This window comes from Citrus sinensis, chromosome 1 (assembly GCF_022201045.2).
Source record: "Citrus sinensis cultivar Valencia sweet orange chromosome 1, DVS_A1.0, whole genome shotgun sequence".
Lineage (NCBI taxonomy): Eukaryota > Viridiplantae > Streptophyta > Magnoliopsida > Sapindales > Rutaceae > Citrus > Citrus sinensis.
In genome coordinates this window covers 22636083-22653858 of record NC_068556.1, presented here as the reverse complement: position 1 = coordinate 22653858, position 17776 = coordinate 22636083, and the positions used below count along the sequence as shown (strand labels likewise).

At 35.1% G+C, this 17776-nt stretch overlaps 3 protein-coding genes across 3 annotated transcripts; 1 reads left to right on the top strand and 2 right to left on the bottom strand.

Moving 5' to 3' along the window:
* Positions 1-3581: 3581 nt before the first annotated feature.
* On the top strand, positions 3582-6081 carry LOC102616061 (acyl carrier protein 1, chloroplastic). Its single transcript, XM_006489105.4, has 4 exons — positions 3582-3859; positions 4646-4747; positions 5174-5296; positions 5668-6081. The coding sequence occupies exons 1-4, from the start codon at positions 3794-3796 to the stop codon at positions 5794-5796; spliced, it is 420 nt and encodes a 139-aa protein (XP_006489168.1). The 5' UTR covers positions 3582-3793; the 3' UTR covers positions 5797-6081.
* Positions 6082-7963: 1882 nt separating this feature from the next.
* LOC102616343 (classical arabinogalactan protein 25) lies at positions 7964-8837 on the bottom strand. Its single transcript, XM_006489106.4, has one exon. It carries the CDS (start codon positions 8701-8703, stop codon positions 8269-8271), a length of 435 nt encoding a protein of 144 aa, XP_006489169.1. The 5' UTR covers positions 8704-8837; the 3' UTR covers positions 7964-8268.
* Positions 8838-9315: 478 nt separating this feature from the next.
* Positions 9316-16100, bottom strand: LOC102616631 (serine/threonine-protein kinase RUNKEL). The gene is made up of 10 exons (XM_006489107.4): positions 15545-16100; positions 15374-15463; positions 14660-14712; positions 14449-14524; positions 14111-14172; positions 13924-14002; positions 13771-13830; positions 12006-13652; positions 10883-11752; positions 9316-10518 (listed from the first exon to the last, which is right to left on the bottom strand). Exons 1-10 carry the CDS (start codon positions 15590-15592, stop codon positions 9403-9405), a joined length of 4101 nt encoding a protein of 1366 aa, XP_006489170.1. The 5' UTR covers positions 15593-16100; the 3' UTR covers positions 9316-9402.
* Positions 16101-17776: the final 1676 nt, after the last annotated feature.

Below are 17776 nucleotides of genomic sequence, written 5' to 3'. Positions count from 1 at the left end.
ATTTAAAAGTCGGGCTATCCATCTAACTAATGACAAGTCATCTTATAATTCAAACAATTTTTAATTTTTGGCCCCGTAATCCATAAAAAGCAGGACACCAAATTGGTTGAGAATTTAAAGGATGTGTTCATTTCTGTAAATGTATTATTAATAAGTCATAGGCACGACATTTTCTGGTTAACCTAACTCTCAACACATTCGTACCAAGAATTTTATGGCACCGAAAACATTTATTCGAATCATGCAAGCAAATTCCAATTTTAAACATGCAGAGACAAAAGTAGTCAATGAATAAAAATGACAAATATCTGATTTTAAAGCTTATTCCCACCACATGATTAACCACGGAAGAAACAAAAATTAGATACAATAACTGAACAAAAGTTATTTGAGAATGATTAGCTTTAGCTCCTAATTGTTGGGTCGTTATTTCCTAATCTAAGATATTTTTGTGTTGGTGTATTAAAATATGCATTTTTTTATCCTCTTTAGTGAATACAAAGTTTCTCTGATTAAAACCAACATAAAGTATTAATTTTTGAGTTAGTTTCGAATTACCGAAATGATAACATTTAAAATATCTCTAAAGTAATGTAAAATCTTAATTTACCGTATTAAAATTGAGAAGACAAATAATTTTTTCATCAATGAATCTTTATTTTTCGCTTTTTTTTAAAATAATAATAGACACTAAATTAAAATTTACAATAATTTAAATATCATTTTGCAATAGTAATCCAAAATTAACCATTATTTTTTTCTTTGCATCATTATGTCACAGCCTCTCACCATTTATAGCCTGAAGAGTCAATCGCCAATAGGGTCCGCTTATAATAATTTCACCATGCACCATGGTTTAATTGATGCAGAGGGCAGTCAAATTTTTTGTGCTATGGATTTTTCTTTCTTTTTTTTTTCCGTTTATTTAGTAATTTCGATACACCTTAATTTTCGAAAATAATAGATAAAAAATTATCCAAGACTATGGCCATCATTTTTTTTTTTTTTTGAAGTAACGTTTACAATCATTTTCTAATTTAGTTTAACAAATTATTTGCTAAGACTAATCATTGTTCAATCTTTTTCTAATTCAGTTTAACAAATTATTTGGTGAGACTAATTATTGTTGTGTGATTATCGTTTTTACAAAATTGTTTTTCAAAATCTAGCAAGGTGCTTAGTTGCCCACCACGTCTCAATTACTGGGAAAGGAAATAACGTTTGGATCTATAAATTTTGCCAAAATCCACCGTTAAATTCAAAATTCGAATATCTTTTTCGCGAGTGACCTTGGTGTTTGCGAATGACAAAATCCTCCGCCAAGTCTCGATCAGATAAGCCCTTACAAAATTTCATTTAGCCTCCATGACTTTTAAAATGATTCTTATAAGTTATAATTCCTAAAGATAATTACTTTTCTTATTGGTCTTTAACAAAATTTTGTCATAATTTTTAAAGAAATAAATAATATTCATATTAGTCCCCAAAAATTGGGGTTGGTAATCTGGGTCATAATTCTTTTATTCGAATTGATTCAATGCGAATTAAATAATTTTGAATTAAAAAAATGATTCGTTCAATAAATAGGTGAATTTGATTCGATTTATTAATATAAATAAATTGACTCCATGTTTAAGGATATTGATTTATTTGTTTGTTTAGGACTTTTTTAAATAAACAAATCAAGTACGATTCATTTGTTTATTATTTATTTAACTAAAACTTATTTATTCTTAAATATAAAATATGAATGAAAAATTTTAAAGTTTGAAGGCTAATATAATAATTATAAATGATAATAAGTTTGTGTTTTATAGGTGTTAAATTTGTGATTTTTTAATCTATATTTTATTGGGTAATTTTTAAAAACCTCCCTTGAGGTTTGCAGCAATTGCAACTAGATTGTGAAAATTGATTTATTTGTAAGCACCCCCTTACGTTTTTGTCCGTTTAATCTTTGTTTAGGAGTTGGGGGCATTTATGACAATTCGTGAGAGAACTAAAAGTTTTGCAAAGTCTAGTGGCTCAAGCGCATAATTGAGACCTGTCTTTTTAGGTACTATGCTCTGAGATCCAAATTTCCTAGGTTTTCCAAAAGCCTGAATGCATTTTGAGCTCATTGTTATCAAAACTCGAATTGTTGGACCATTAACCCTTGACCCACAAAGACATTTGTTGAATGCATGCACGCAATTGGCTTTAGTGCAGAATCATTTCAAGTAATGAAAAAACATTTGATTTGATCACCAAATCTTGCAACCCGCGATTGAACCCCTGCGAGACTCAATCCTCGAACTAAGTCAGCAGCTTCACCAAGTCATCCTCATTGCCACCATCACCATCCGCATGTTTCAAAGCTTTGTTAGTCCCTCGACATGCTCTTTGTTAATCCACACTTCAATTTTAGTCTCGATGGAGCCAACAACTCGAATGATGGAGTGAGTCAAGACTCGCCGAGTCAAGAAACTTTGAGGCTATTATGGTCGTGCTATCTATGGAGGTTTGGACAAGGGTTTTGAGGTCGGCGAGGTGTCGAGCGAGAGTAGGGAAATACGGTCATTGGAGAGGAGGGCATCATATTCAGTCTCAAGCTCAAGCGAAGCTTTAATGGCAAATGAGTTGAACTCGACCAAGTTGGAACTAGGGTGCACTTGGAGGTCGACTTCTCAACTGAGGTTTGCTTAAGAGCTTCTAGGACGTTGAGCACTCGTGGAGATTGTTCCTGCCATGATGGACCTTCCATAAACGCAACTCTCTTCCTTTGATTTTGTGCAATTTTGATTGTTCACGGAGTTTATATGAAATGGAGGCAATGACCACTCACTGAGTCACTGTATAAACCAACCAACTAACCAGACAATTTGTCTTGAGGCTTTAAATTTCTTTGTTGATTTTTAGCAATGTTGTGTATACAAACTATCATTAGGGTAATTTCGTCTTTTCAAAGTCAACTAATTGTCAACAAAAAAAATTAACTAACGTGAGGGGGTGCTTATAAATAAATTGATTTTCACCATTTACTTGCAACAGTCTCAAACCTGAGGAGAGATTTTTTAAAATTACCCATATTTTATTTTACTCAATTTTTTTTTATTATAATTCGATTTGTTATGGATTTGTTGTAAGATAAATGAACAGTAAAACAAACCCAAATTTGATTCGATTAGTTTATTAATTCTATTAGACGACTTAAACGAATCGAGTCGAATATTCGTTTAACAAATAAATCGAATTTAATTCATAAGATTTCAAATCTTTTAATAAATGAATCAAATCTGAATCAACAAAATTTTGACATAATTCGTTTATGGTTCAATTTAAATTCGATCCATTTATTCGTTTTGCCACCCTTACTAATAATTTTCTTTTATTTAACTATCATTCCCAATTTCCAATATGATTTGAATTTTTTATCAGAATGAGTCTTTGATATATATAAATTTTTTATTAAAAATAAAGACCCAAATGTTATAATCCTATTCTTAATAAAAAGAACCAAACATTCAAGAGTTTTAATTCCATACTAGGGATAAGCTAACCACTTGAACCAAACAAATTGACGATGAAAACAAAGGCCCGAAGCAAGCAACAGCCGAAACACAAATAGTGTTGCAAGTGCTTCGAGAGTCCCATCTATTTATAAAAGCTACCAGCCGGCCTTGTTAACACATTGCTCTCCTCTCAGTCTCAGACACACATTACATAGCACGCAGTCTTCGTGCTCTTCGTCGTCCTCTCTCTCGCTCTCTCTCGCTCTCTCTCTTTTGAACTTCAAATCTCAGATCTCTATTCAATGGCTTCAGTTACAGGAACTTCAGCCTGCATGACCTCTCTGTCTTGCTCTTTCAAGCAGACCCAGGTCGTGTTTTTGTCTCTTTACGATCTAATTTCTCGATTCTTGTATTTGATTCATTGTATCATTTCGTGGGTTTGTTTTTATTCCTTTGTTGATTGATTTAGATCTTGAAAGTTCTGTTTTTTGCTCATATTTTTAATATCTGAAATGTTAATGGGTTTAATTTTCAATTCATTGTTGTTTATCTCAAATCAGTCAAATGTTTCGATATGAAATCTCAGATAGTTGATTGGTGAATATAGGCTCTTTTGATTCACGAAGGTTCAAGTAAAACACACACACACACACACACACACACATGTATATGCATGCATGCGCACGCGCGCGTGTGTGTACCTTCAACTATCAATTCAATTTGATCTTTGTCTATTAGGGTCACCGGTCACCTGTAATCAACTTAAAACCTAGCTACATAAGATTTATTTAAGCCGAAAGTCATTTGGTTTCAATAATCTTGCTATTTTTTCTCTCTAGGATTTCTTATTTTACATCATTTTGTTTATTAAAATTGTCATGCAATATGAGTGATAATAAAATTGTTTTCTTTTTTTCTTTTTTTTAATGTAGTTAACTTGAGATTTTGTTATAGGTTAGATTCAGCTATATCAATCCAACCTCTTTTTGGGTTGGAGTGTGTGAATTTATTATCATGACCATTTTGTAAATCAATTACACGTGGGAGATTTTTTATAAGAAAATAATAAATACATAAATAAATAAATAAAAATGTGTTTTGTCTTGTGGATTTATTATTTAGTTAACAATTTTTATTGCTGAATGTTTGAGCAGGGTAGGATCTCTAGTGTGAATTCAGTTTCACTTTCCATCAATGGGAAAAGCTTCCCATCCCTTAGAATGCGATCAGCACCCCGCTTCCGGGTTTCCTGTGCGGTACGCATTTCCTGTCATGAAACTCTGCTGATTGTATTTGTATAATGTCTGTTAATTCCTTTCGGTCTTGCATTGTATCTCATTTCATTGGTCTGAAACATGCTGTCATATGCAAAAATATAACATGGTAAAATATGGTAGGAGACGATAACATGATCAGGATTTTTACTTATTTGTTTATATTGATATCCTATTTAGGATAAACTGATTCAACAATATGAATTGGTTCATGGCCAAATAGAAGAAAACGTATTAATTATTCTATCTTAGCAATACAAAAACTTGCTTTCTCTTGGGTGGTCTATAAGACTTTTTTGTTCACAAGATCTATTAATTTGATAATGGTTGTAGTTTATGTCGTTTATTATCTTAGTGTTTATGTAATGTCTTGACTCTTGACGGTTGCCAAAACTATATTGATTGCAGGCCAAGCCTGAGACTGTGGATAAGGTTTGTCAAATTGTGAAGAAGCAGTTGGCACTCCCAGCAGATACTACCGTTACCGGGGAGTCAAAATTCGCTGCCCTTGGAGCTGATTCTCTTGATACGGTACTTCAATATCAACCTTATATATGTTCCGTTAACTGTCCATCATGTTTATGCTAAATTTTTATTTTTCTATTTGTCCGTAATGGTTTGTTTTTATTTTTCTGATGTTGACATTCCATATTGTTATGGTGTTAGATGTTGTCTTTTTGTTCAGAGTGCTGATGTTGGAATGTGTATAATGTAATTAAAAAGATTGAGAGATGATTTCTCGTTTCAGTGTTGCATGAGCATCTGTTTCTCCTGCTGCTTTGTGACTTGCTCCTTGGCTTGTTAAAATCTATTGTGATGATTTCTGTATCTGAAATGAGTATTGTAATGCTATAAAATTGCTTGGTCAGTTTATAACTGATGTATCTTCTCTGCTGCCACAGGTTGAGATTGTGATGGGACTGGAGGAGGAATTTGGGATCAGCGTTGAAGAAGAAAGTGCCCAGACCATCTCAACCGTTCAAGATGCTGCAGATCTGATTGAGAAGCTCATTGAGACCAAGAGTGCTTAACTAAAATGGTCTGGAGAGAGCCGGGCCTTAGGGACTTAGTTCGTCTAGTTTCGTTTTCGATCTTTTTGTTGGCTTGTCTCTCAAGGAGTTTCTAGCTTGTATTGTGAACTTGTCAGTGGTTTTTCTATTCTGTTGTTCCTTCTATTAGAGAGAACTCAATTAATCAGTTTGCTTGGATTAATCATAAACATGTTCCAGTTTTCGTTTGTGGACCCTGTTATCGGCTTCACAATAAGTCAATCATAGGAGAAAACAATATATAATGAATGAACAAGAGATTATTTATGTTTTTGGATCCTACCATTCGCTTTTTTTTTTTTTTTTTGAATGATACTATTCGTATACTTGTTTTGCCTAAAATTGTTGCTTCCAATTTGCTAAAAATGAGAACAACAGCTTCTTTGGAGATTTTGTGTACTTAAAATTGCTGTTGCACTAACTTGGTTTTTGGGTCAATTATCAGCTACTTAGGCTAATTTTAGTATAATTTTTCGAGTAGGTTTTATCTAAATACTGCTTTTGTTAACATAGTTTTTATAAGTTGAGTTTTTACCTAACAAATTTTGTTTGATTGTAAATGAGAATATTTATTAAAAATTATAAAATTATCTGAACATGCCAATTATTTAAAGTTTTTATGATAGAAATGAAATAAGGAAAGAATATTTAATATATTTTAATATTTTAAAATAGTATTTCGACTTTTATATTTAAAAAATTAAAATTTGTATTTTTTAGTTGTGACAAAATAATTTATTTAATTTTTAAAAATTTTAGTTAAAAAATTATTAAACACTAATAAAATTTTTGAAAAAAAAAGTTATGGACTTAAGTAAGCACTTATAATTATTAGATAAATTATACTCTTAATTGACTACTCAACAGCTAAATTCCACTTAAATATTTACAAATTTACTATTACATAAAAGAATATGTTTCATTCTCATTGAAACCCTTTATTATTGTAAACTCTCTTCTTTGATAATTAAAAAAATCAGTAAGTTTGTAACAAATTCTACAGCTACTTTATGTGAAAAAAAAAAAAGAGACAGAGAGAAATTTAAAAAAAAAATTTGTCAATATTAAAACTATAAACAAATACATGGAATATAATGACAACAAAACATGTGCAATTTTAATGTTTTCCATTTTGCTGTTATGTTGAATGATGAAGCTTTACTTTCATTTCCACGCTTACTAGGAAGAAAAAAATTATGAGTAACTCTATCATTCTCACTAAATCTTAAATCTTTCTTTTCAGAATTATGGTTATTATAATTGCAAAGTTCAAATTTGTTCATCATCAATTCATCATTGGAGAATTGATAGGGGAGAGAGCTCACAAGTCGCAATGGAAGAGAAAGAGAGGGAGGAAAAGGAGTACAAACGAATTGGGAATTTATTCCATAAAAAAATAGGATTATTGTTGAATTAAAATAGGTGTTATAAGAACTTCTTAATTTTTAAATAATTTTAATGAGAGATTTTTAGAGGTATTTGGAAGGGTGCCAACAGTCCAAATCAGAAAAGAAGTACTCATTTAAATAGCTGTTTGTGAAATCTTGATTTGAGCTGTTTAGTTGAAGAGGCTTAATGGGTATTTAGGACTTGAGATTAGGAACAGAGGACAAATGAGGAAGCTCCAAATATGTCACAAATTTCTCCTCTACGGGTGATATCGATTTTGCTTCTCTTTCTTCTTGTTTGTTTTTAGCCCATTTCAGATTTTCATTTTGCTTTCTTCGTACGTCGCATTTCAAAAGATAGAAAATGTTCTTTTGTAACTTAATTGCATATATGATGAAGAGCAAAGAGTCAGTTGCTCAAAATTAAGACTAAAAAATCATCACTAGCTAACTCTAAATGGGAAGTGCTTTAAGGCCCTCCCCCCTTCCCCCCCCCCCCCCCCCCCCCCCCCTCTCTTAAAATGTTCATGTGCATGAGCACCAAATATTAAGAAAGATTAGTCAATTATTGATTGATGACAGTGAGACTCAGACAAAACAATTTACCTAATCATCACTATTAAAATATCCCTGTAACAGCTTTGTCCAAAACCTGACACATAATTCACCCAATAGGCACCTAGTTCATATCAATTTGATCGGCATCAAATATGCCTTTTTTTTTTTTAATTGAAATAGTTTTTTCCCATATGAATGCGACTCAAAATACATATGACATCTCATTACACTCTGTAACTTTGAGGTGGAGATTCAAAGTACATCTATTGCAGGGCACTAAAACAAGCTTCTCAACAAACATCATTAATGTTGACCCCAAATAAGCAAATTGAATCCATTGACCAAGCTGATAGTGATAAGTAATACTCATTAACAAAAAGCTAAACCATAAACATTATAATCATGTACTATGAAAAGAGGGCAAAAGAAAAAAAAATGGACATGAACATAGAGTAGAAATACAGGAAAACTGCTAAAAGTAGTTGAATCTTGGGGCCAACAAAATGTTTTACATCCTTAGAATGTGATGGGTTGAGCAATAAGTTGCTAAAGCCACATAAGCAGCTAAGTGCAAAGGCTGAAGCAAATTTGCAGGTGCCCTGGAGGAAGCCGGCAATGATCCCAATGGCGAAAGCGCAGAATCTGGACCTGGCGCTAGAAACTCATCATCAGGGTTTGGAGGACTGGGGTTGGCAGGAATGGTGGGCATGGAAGAGCTAGTTGGAGCAGGCAATGTGCCGCCGGGAGACGGCAAGAGAGGAGAAATGTCTGGCGAGAGTTCTTGGTGAGGAGATAGAGACTGCGGAGGATTTGTTGACAATGTTGCTGGTGAAGCTGTGATTATGTTTGAGGTTTCTGAAGTAGGCTGATGTTCAGAAGCTAAAGATGAGATACAAGGGTCCATAGTGAGGACTAATACTAAGAGAAACCAAAAGGAGGCCATGCTAATGATGAAGAAATCAATGGCACACTTATTGGAGAGAGTAATGTAGCGCAAAATATTTGAGACTCTTAGTAATGAGAAGCTTTTCTTCTTAGGAAAAGTGGGGAGTGAGTGAGTGGGCTTTTGGTGGAAGTTATGATGCAAGTGCTTTTAAAAAAGTATGACCAAAGGGCAAAAGGTGGGTCATGTGCCACGTGGCATTTATTGAATGGAAAATAGTGAAAAATTACAGGTTGGCACAAGGGGAAGAGACAAAGTTGGGTAGAAAAAACATTTGTTAGTTTTGTTTTGACATATTTGTATGCAGAGGATTCCTTTCATTTGTGACTCCCGTGATTTTGGCGCCCCTAATTATCGGTTAATCAATTCTTTGATTAGAGTAATATACTAAGAATGCAAACTTGGAAGCGGTATTAACAACACCATCTGATTCCTCGAATGTGATCAAAGCAGTATCTGAAGAAAAGGCAACACAATTGCTAGAGAGAGTTCTTCAGAACCACTGGACGTGGGCATGCTCAAATTCAAAGGCTTAATGTGTCATTCCAATTACACCTGCATCAAATATGGGCAAAAAGACATTTCTAAATATGATAGAATGTAAACTAAGAATAGTACCGAAAATACTTCATATCATCATATACATATTCAAAGAGTATTCCTTTTCTTAAAAAATTGATTAATACAAACACCAAAACTTCAAAGGCAGCGAGGTAGACGCTGCAACTCAGAGGCTGCAAGCAAAGCAGCATCGGCTAAAGTAGTAGTACTTGAAGTTTTCATCTCAGAAATAATGGCTTCAATCCTTGATATTTCGTTTATGGATATTGATAATATCATCGCGTGTGACAAATATTGCCTACAAGAATAACCAAGAGCATGTAACACACGCTGTAAAATTAAGTGAGAGGTTCCCCTCCGCCAGGATTCGAGGATTGCGGTGACCTTTGCAAGATTAGTAAGAAATCCAGTTGTACCTTCCCTTGGAGCTGCCTTGAGCAACAGTACTACACATTCAGATGCTACATCAGCAACATTTGCTTCCTGGGAACAGCTCAGCTTCAGGAAGACACCAACATTTCCACTAAAGTCCATTATGTCTCTTATACTTTGCTGTTGATCAATTGCAGTGCCATACTCAGCAGAACAGTCACCTAAAAGTGCTGGTTCCTTTGTGTAGTTGAAGCCTTTTCTACTGCTTACTGAACGAAGAAGAAATGCTCTACACAGACCAAGAGTCGGTTCAAGAAAATCCTCCATATCCTTTGCATATACAAGCTCTAAAAGGTTTCCAATCCTCCTGACTACTTTCAGCTGAGAAAGTAACTTGGATTCCATTTCGGGGGCAGAAGCCAGAGCCAGACACAACTTCACATTACTTACATTTGCACTGGAAAGGTCACCCAGCAAAAATTCAAAACATTGTGAAACTGTCTTCAGATGTAGAATGTCTGAAATTTTAATATAACCAGACTCTATAAGCATGACAAGAACCTTCTGCGCATACATGGGAATAGGATCTTCATCTTCAATCAAGGTAGGATACAAAGGAAGGAAGTGAGAATTTGATATGGACTTCAAGTCTTGCAATCTCTGCTCATCTTCAACAGGTTCATTCAATAAAATAATCATCACATCAGATAAAATCTTCAGGCACAAAAATCTGGCATCGCCATCCTTATTACCCTTATATAGAACAGTCAGACTGGGGAGAATTTCATGGAAAAAAATTTCGGGGTTTCCAAGAATTACATTGGATTCCTCTGAAATAGATTCCAGAATTCGTAGAAGTGTTATCTGGAAATCATCCCTCCCCTGGAAAAAAAAAAAAAAAGAGGCTGTATATCAGTATATCAACCTCACTCCTAAGTCTTTTGTATGACTACCAATTTCGAGCATAAGTTAAAATTTCAACCCACTTTCTCTGTTCTATGGTGGTTGCACACATAACACCTGACCAAGGCAGGCAAACGAAGCAATTTGCTAGAGAGACAGAGAACTACAATCATCTCTTGTTTTACTTGACCTAGAAAATTATTCAATCTAGGCAACTCACAGATTATACTGAGTTTTAATAATTGAAGTCAGTTTTGAAAACATAACTGTATGTCCTTTCCAAAGGAAAAACCAATACCTAACAATGCAAAAAATAATTGCTGAGGTAGTGGTGGATACCCACCTGAAATTGTGTCTCCACAACTTTACAAAGATTTGCCAACTGCTGCAGTACCGGGGGACTCACCACCCTGTTCTTAAAGGATGAGCTCCCAAGAAGATGAAGAACAACAGGAAACAAATGAACATTGGTCTTGGGAGCAGCTCGGCTTGTAATGGCAGAGATCTGCCCATGTCGCCTTCCTCCCATCATTTGTTGAATGTCTCCAGTAATAGTATCCAAAAGACCAGGTATAATAGATGCCACGACATGCACAAATGCTTCAAGACATTGCTGCAGAAAGCTGTCCTTCTCTTTTCCCAGCCTGTCCACAGAGGAAAGCAACCTAGAATTGCAGAAAAAGTGCAGCAGCCACCTCCTTCCATTCTTACAAAGGAGAGAAACAAACACTAGAGCCTTTCCTCTTAGAACTTCACTTCCCTGTTCAGTGAGAGACACAAGACTGGGGACCAAATTCTTATCTTCCACCAAGGGCAGTAGATTTCGCCCAATATTAGTGCACATCTGGCTTCCAAGCATGGCCAGGTTTAGAAGATTTAAACTGATTTGCTGCTCACGTGGACTACCCTTAATGAGGGAGGATGCAATATCCTTAATTGAAAGTTTATCCATTACTGACTGCATGCTTGGAGCGTTGAAACGAACAAGGCGAACTAAACATGATCCTGCAGTTAGCCTCATGCTCTCCTGCTTCCCTGTAGCTCTGTATATGTAACAGAGGTTACTTATGACATCCTGGCTGGTGAAACGAGCAACCCAATGTCCTCCTTGACTGCAAATATTTTCAATTGTCCTCAATGCATAAAGTTGCGTCATATCATCCTCCCCTTTACGTAAAACTGACGACACCAATGAAATCAAAGAATTTGGAACCTGCATTCAACGAAATGAAGTTATTCAACAAGGAAATATTAGAAGATCCTAGACTGAATGCATAAAGGATATCCTTCACCAACATTTTTTTTAAGCATTTCTTTTAAGACTTCAGTTAATGGGTAGAAAATAAATAAGTCCAGGAAGAGGTTCTGACCTTTTCTGGAGGACGGATACCAATAATGCACAGACAAGATTAATCAAGATATACATATACCAGAACGCAAAGGAAGGTTTAAGCAATGTGGCTAACCTGCCAGCCAGATGCTGTCCGGCTGTCCTTTGATGGAGATTCTGGTGGATTGCTGTCTCTGGCATGCTCATTCTGTGTGGATATATAGAACAGCAACTCACCCAAAGCAGCCATAGAAAACCTCCTTACTTTTTCTTGCTTGTCCCTTAGGCCATCAGTTAGTGAACCTAAAATTCCAGAATTTGCCAAATCGTCATTGATAAAAGTAGAATGACGAATGAACAAGCCAATAAGTGAAGCAAGTTGAACTCTCAAAGCTGATGTCTTGGACAGTCGGAGCATTTTAACAAGCACAAGCATTATTGGCCCGCTGGTTAAGATATTGGCTGCATCAGCATTGCTGCTCAACATCTCAAGGTATCTGACTACATTCTGCTTCTCCCCAATGCTAGAGTTCCCATTCAAAACGGCCAAGATTCTAGCGTTCAGTGCATCCAGCTGCTCCTTTGACATCTTAACAAAATCAGATGCTTTCAGGGCCTCAAAAGGAAGTGAAGGAAATACCTCTGATACTTTATCAGCTTTTCTGCTGGGCATTACAGGTCGGACAGAAAGATCCGAGGGATGCCAAAGAACCTGTGAAAGGCTATTAGATGATCTTGAGGACTCAGAGTCAAGGGGAGGCCCTGAACCCTCTCTAATTCTTGTAGTTTTGAGTTGCGGGCTAACAGTAGGTGGAGTAGCAGCAACTTCAACACGCTCTGGAGATGATTCACGATCTTGCTTTCTTGATTCATCAGAAACAGGCATACCTTCTGCAGATGGAGTACCTGAATGGTTTCCGTTACGGCCAGTCTCTTCTGCTTTCTCATGATGCTGAGGTTGACCCGACAATTTATCTTCACTTGCACAGTTAGGGTTATCAGGCCCATCTGGTTCATCATTTGTCTCATCTTCAGTGTTCTCATTAAAATCAAGTTCCATATCATTATTCTCAATTTTCACTTCAGAATCATTCTCAGAGCCATTAGGCAAAGGCCTCCGGTAGTTTTCTTTATCATTCTCCCTCTGTAAGTTAGATTTCACTATTCTTGACAACCGTAAGAGATTCACTTGCCTGGTAGTACCGGAAGGATCTTTCCGCTTCTCCTCAAATACTCTGCCAGAAGTCTTTGTTTGAGTCTTCCGGCCACTTGGAGTAACCCTGACTGGAGTTGATCCCAACATAGAATTCTCATCCTGTCTTACAGCCCCTTTTAAATCCTTCTCACGTGATTTAGGAGGGGTCTTGCTTTGTAAAGATCTATTATCATTACGTTCTGAGAGACAAGGTTTAGTGTATAATTCTATCATACTATCAAATGCGGGCTGAGGAGGTAAAGGCATTGGAGTTAATTTAGTTCTCCAAAAAGCATGTCCACAGAGATCAGACCAATGTAGCCTTTGAGCTGGATCTTTTACTAACAGAGAATTAATTAGATTTGCAAAAGGACGACTTGGATTACCAGGGAGAGGCGGACTTGGGTCTGAAAGGATGGATTTTACTAGCTGAGTGAACTCTCTTCCCACAAAGGGAGGTCGACCAGCATAGCACTCATATAGTACACAGCCAAGGCCCCACAAATCAGATGCATAAGAATGGACACCTCCTTCCTCGAAAAGCTCAGGAGCCATATAACAGGGTGTTCCACATTTTGCTTGAGGCAACTGAATAAAATTTATTAAAACAAAAGAATAACAAAAATTAGTTTCAGATTATGTTGATTCAGCCCATCTAAACCACAAGTACAAATGCAAAAGTATTGCAACAGGAGGGACAGCATACCATGGAAGAAGGAGCTTTGGATGCATCACTTAATTTCCTTGCCAATCCAAAATCGCATAGCTGCATTAACAATTACATGAGACTCTTTGTTGAAATGCATAGAATGTACGTAACAGCCCTCTCCCAAATGAGGAAAACAGAGTTCATATTTACCTTGGTTCGTCCATTCTCATCCAATAGGATGTTTGATGGTTTGAGATCACAGTAAATGATCCCCTTTGAATGCAAATATCTGAAAAATAGTCACCAATTCCAGAAAATACAATAAATAACAACTCCATAATTAGTTAAATAAGTCCAAACATTGATTAAATGATTGAAGATTATAATTAGTTCGTACTGCAAAGCCCTGACAAGGTCTTGAGCAAGATCACGAATAGAATCTTCAGGCAGCTGGTTATCCTGCAACTCATATATAATGTGTTAATAATGCAAATCAAGCCTTTCATAGCAGAATCTAGACTACTCACTTCATTTTAGTATGTGATAACAATAGCCATAATTCTAACTTGCTATTATAGCATAGTGGAAGTGAGGAACTATGCAGAGATCTCCATCAGTCAAACTACTGCGAATGATGATGCTATAAAGTCAAAATACCCTTCTTACTCAGGCAAAACGCTAAATATTTTGATCAAAAGACATGCAACATCCAAGTGAAAACAAAGTGAAGTTTACCTGTCGTAATAAAGACATGAGATCTCCACCAACACAGTATTCCAAAACTAACCACAAATGAGCAGATGTTTCATACCTTGTACACAAAATCAAATATCATTAACAGAGGGGCAGCAAAATTCTCCAAGAAATAAAAGTATATAACTATATAGAGAAATTTAAAAAAGAAAAGCAAAGCTAGAACACATTAGCCAACTTTATCAAGACTTACCAGGAATAAAATCTTAAAACATTTGGATGATCTAGAGAGTGAAGCATCCTAACCTGCATTGAACACAAAAGTGAAAATAGAAAGAGCCAGTTACATAAAGCACACACGTAAATCAACTATATCAAATCATTCCAGGCAAAATATACAACACACACGTAAATCAACTATATCAAATCATTCCAGGCAAAATATACAAGGGGTAACAAGACTTCTTGAAGGCAAAGAATAACAAAAGAAAAGTTGCCGTAGCCAAGTCAGTGAAACAAAATAATGAATTTAATTAGTCTAACATGAGGATTAACTTAATGCTTTTATTTATGGGTACCTTAACCTCCAAATGATTAACAAAGAAAATAAGAAAATAGCAGGTCCTTGCTATCTTCTAGCACAGCAAGGTAAGTACCAGTCGTCATTTTAACAATGTGTTTGGAAGTGGAAGTTCCAACAACTAATTTTTTTGAAGAAAAAAATACACTGACCATATTCTTTTCTTAGCAAATCATGCCCGTCAATATCCATTATCCTTCAGTAGCCAAAACAATTTTTTTTCGTAAAATCCCATACTTAGCTATTACGATGTAATTAAGCTTAATCCTTTACAAATCCATAACTAGCCAATTCACTTTGGCCAAAAACTCTTCGAATGAGCTCACAATGAAGCAATCCAACATCACAATAACTATAATTCAAACTTCAATACTAAATCTCAGTTACTTCTTGAAGAACTTTGCTCTTCTGTGACTTGTCGACGCTCTTGATTGCGAAATACTCGATAGTCTTCTTCTTCCTTCCTTTGTACACAGTCTACATAAAATTGAAGTAAAATTAAGTAAATCACGCTAAAACGACAAAAGCTAGTTAGCATTTTTGGATCAGTGCAGTTACCGAGTATTTGCCGCGACCGATGGCCTCGTAGATGTGGTACTGATTCATGTTGTAGCTTTGTTAGGACCTCGATTTGACGACGAAATGGTGTGTTCAGCGGAAGGAGAGTGAGGGTTTGGGGTATTTTGGGGATAAACGAAAAATGGGAGAGAGTGGATATTCGAGGGAGAAAAGGCTAGTGATTTGTCAAATGAGGATGATGGAGAGAGAGAGAGAGAGAGGGTCGATGGGCGGGAATATGAATGTAATTGAAAATCAAAATTGGGAAAACTTGTCGGGGTTGAGGCTCGCCTCGTGTCCAAACGAGACAGAGGCATCAAACGGAGTCACGTGACTGGCACGTTTGGAACTTCGGACCTTTCGGGCTTCTGTAGTTTGGATCGTGTGAAGTTTAAAGGATAGAGAGAGCTGGGAACAGATAGCTAGGCTTGGCAAAAATGTCCGGCCCGAGTTTGCTTGCTTGAAGCCCAGCCCGAATATTAAATTTGAGGACATAGGCTCAAAAATTCAAAACCCATAGTGGGCCTGTTGTCATAGGAGCACGGGTTAATAATATATAAAATAAAAAATTGAAATAAAAAAGGAAAAGAAAACAAAAAAATCAAAATCAAAAGTGAAAACAGGCTTTATTTAGTTGAGGGATATTATCATTTTACTACTAAAGTTTTACTGACATATCATGTCAGTACCAAGGTTTGCCGAAAAGTGCATTTTACTACCAAAGTTTTGCGTCATTATCAATTTACTACCATTCCGTTAACAACGTCAAAAATTTATTAATGTCATAAGGGCATCAAAGACATTTTCAGCTGTAAGAGTAAAATTGTCTATTAATTTGATAGATAAATTATCATTTTACTACCAAAATTTTAGGAGAATTATCATTTTACTACTGAATTTTTAAGGGAATTATCATTTTACTACCAAACTCTTGGGGGTAAAATCGACTTTTAACTCAATTTCCATTAAACATTAACTTTTTCTTAACGAAATGGTAGTGAATTGATAACGGCACAAAACTTTAGTAGTAAAATGCACTTTTCGGCAAACATTGGTACTGACATGATATGTCAGTAAAACTTTGGTAGTAAAATGATAATTTCCCTTTAGTTGACTACTGTATTCCTAACCCCAAATTAAACAAGTAAAATAAAAGCATTGTAGACACCAGCCCCCTGCCATCAACAGTCGACAGTCATAAACAAGTAAAATAAAAGCATTATGAGGAAATAAGTATGAAATATGTTGTACTCACATATTTTTGGGATTAAAGATTAAGAACTTGATTTCTATGAGGGGTTGGGAATCAAGTTCCCATTCCTTAAACTCTGTATTTGACCTCATTAAATTTTCATAATCCCCAAATTTTCCTCAATTAAATTTTGTCACTTCTTATCTTTGGTCCCCATGAAAGTTTGTAATATTTGGAAATAAGTCTTTCAATATTTTTTATTAGTAGTATAATATTATTATTATTATTATAATCATCATCATCGCCGTCGTCATCACCGCCATCATTGTTATTTATTAATGTTATCATTATTAATAATATTAAATTTTAAAATAATTATTATTATTATCATGAAAATTTATTGTTGTTGTTATTGTTAAAATTTATTAATTTTATTACTACTACTACTATAATGAATAACGACAATAATCAACTAAGGTCGTTTTACCAACTTGCAATAATACATTTTGATTTCAAGACAAAGTAAATACATCAATAGTTATACAATTAATTCCAATTTTGATTCTCACAGAAAAAATAAATATATTATTCTAGTTTTCATTCTCTAGGAGTGGGCAAATCGAATTTCAGTTCAAGTTTTTCAAGTTTATAACTCATTTAGTTTGGAGGATTTAACCCAATCGGATTTAGATTGTAAATCCGAACCAAACCAAATTCAGTTCAAGTTAAAATTTTGGGTTATACAAGGCTTTAGATACCAAAGGCATACTTCAAAAAATCCCGCACACAAAAACAAAAGCTTTGAAATGGAACTAATTTGCTGATCCAATACTCAATCTATGAATTTGCAACTATTTATTAAAATGCAAATTGAACCAAGTAATCATGTACTTTCGCCCCTATAATCATCTATAAGTAAGTCAACTCATTGAACCATAACAATTGTTCCATTTTTTCAAATAAATAATCATAAAAAATTTAACAAACACACAGAAAACCTAGAATCCCCTTCCAATACTCCACTTAGCACGCGCTCATTT

Coding starts and splice junctions, on each gene's coding strand:
- LOC102616061 (XM_006489105.4), top strand. CDS start 3,794: ATGGCTTCAGTTACAGGAACTTCAGCCTGCATGACCTCTCTGTCTTGC. Junction 3,860..4,645: donor GCTCTTTCAAGCAGACCCAG/GTCGTGTTTTTG, acceptor ATGTTTGAGCAG/GGTAGGATCTCTAGTGTGAA. Junction 5,297..5,667: donor GAGCTGATTCTCTTGATACG/GTACTTCAATAT, acceptor CTGCTGCCACAG/GTTGAGATTGTGATGGGACT.
- LOC102616343 (XM_006489106.4), bottom strand. CDS start 8,703: ATGGCCTCCTTTTGGTTTCTCTTAGTATTAGTCCTCACTATGGACCCT.
- LOC102616631 (XM_006489107.4), bottom strand. CDS start 15,592: ATGAATCAGTACCACATCTACGAGGCCATCGGTCGCGGCAAATACTCG. Junction 14,173..14,448: donor TCATGTCTTTATTACGACAG/GTAAACTTCACT, acceptor TATGAGTTGCAG/GATAACCAGCTGCCTGAAGA. Junction 14,003..14,110: donor GACCTTGTCAGGGCTTTGCA/GTACGAACTAAT, acceptor ACTATTTTTCAG/ATATTTGCATTCAAAGGGGA.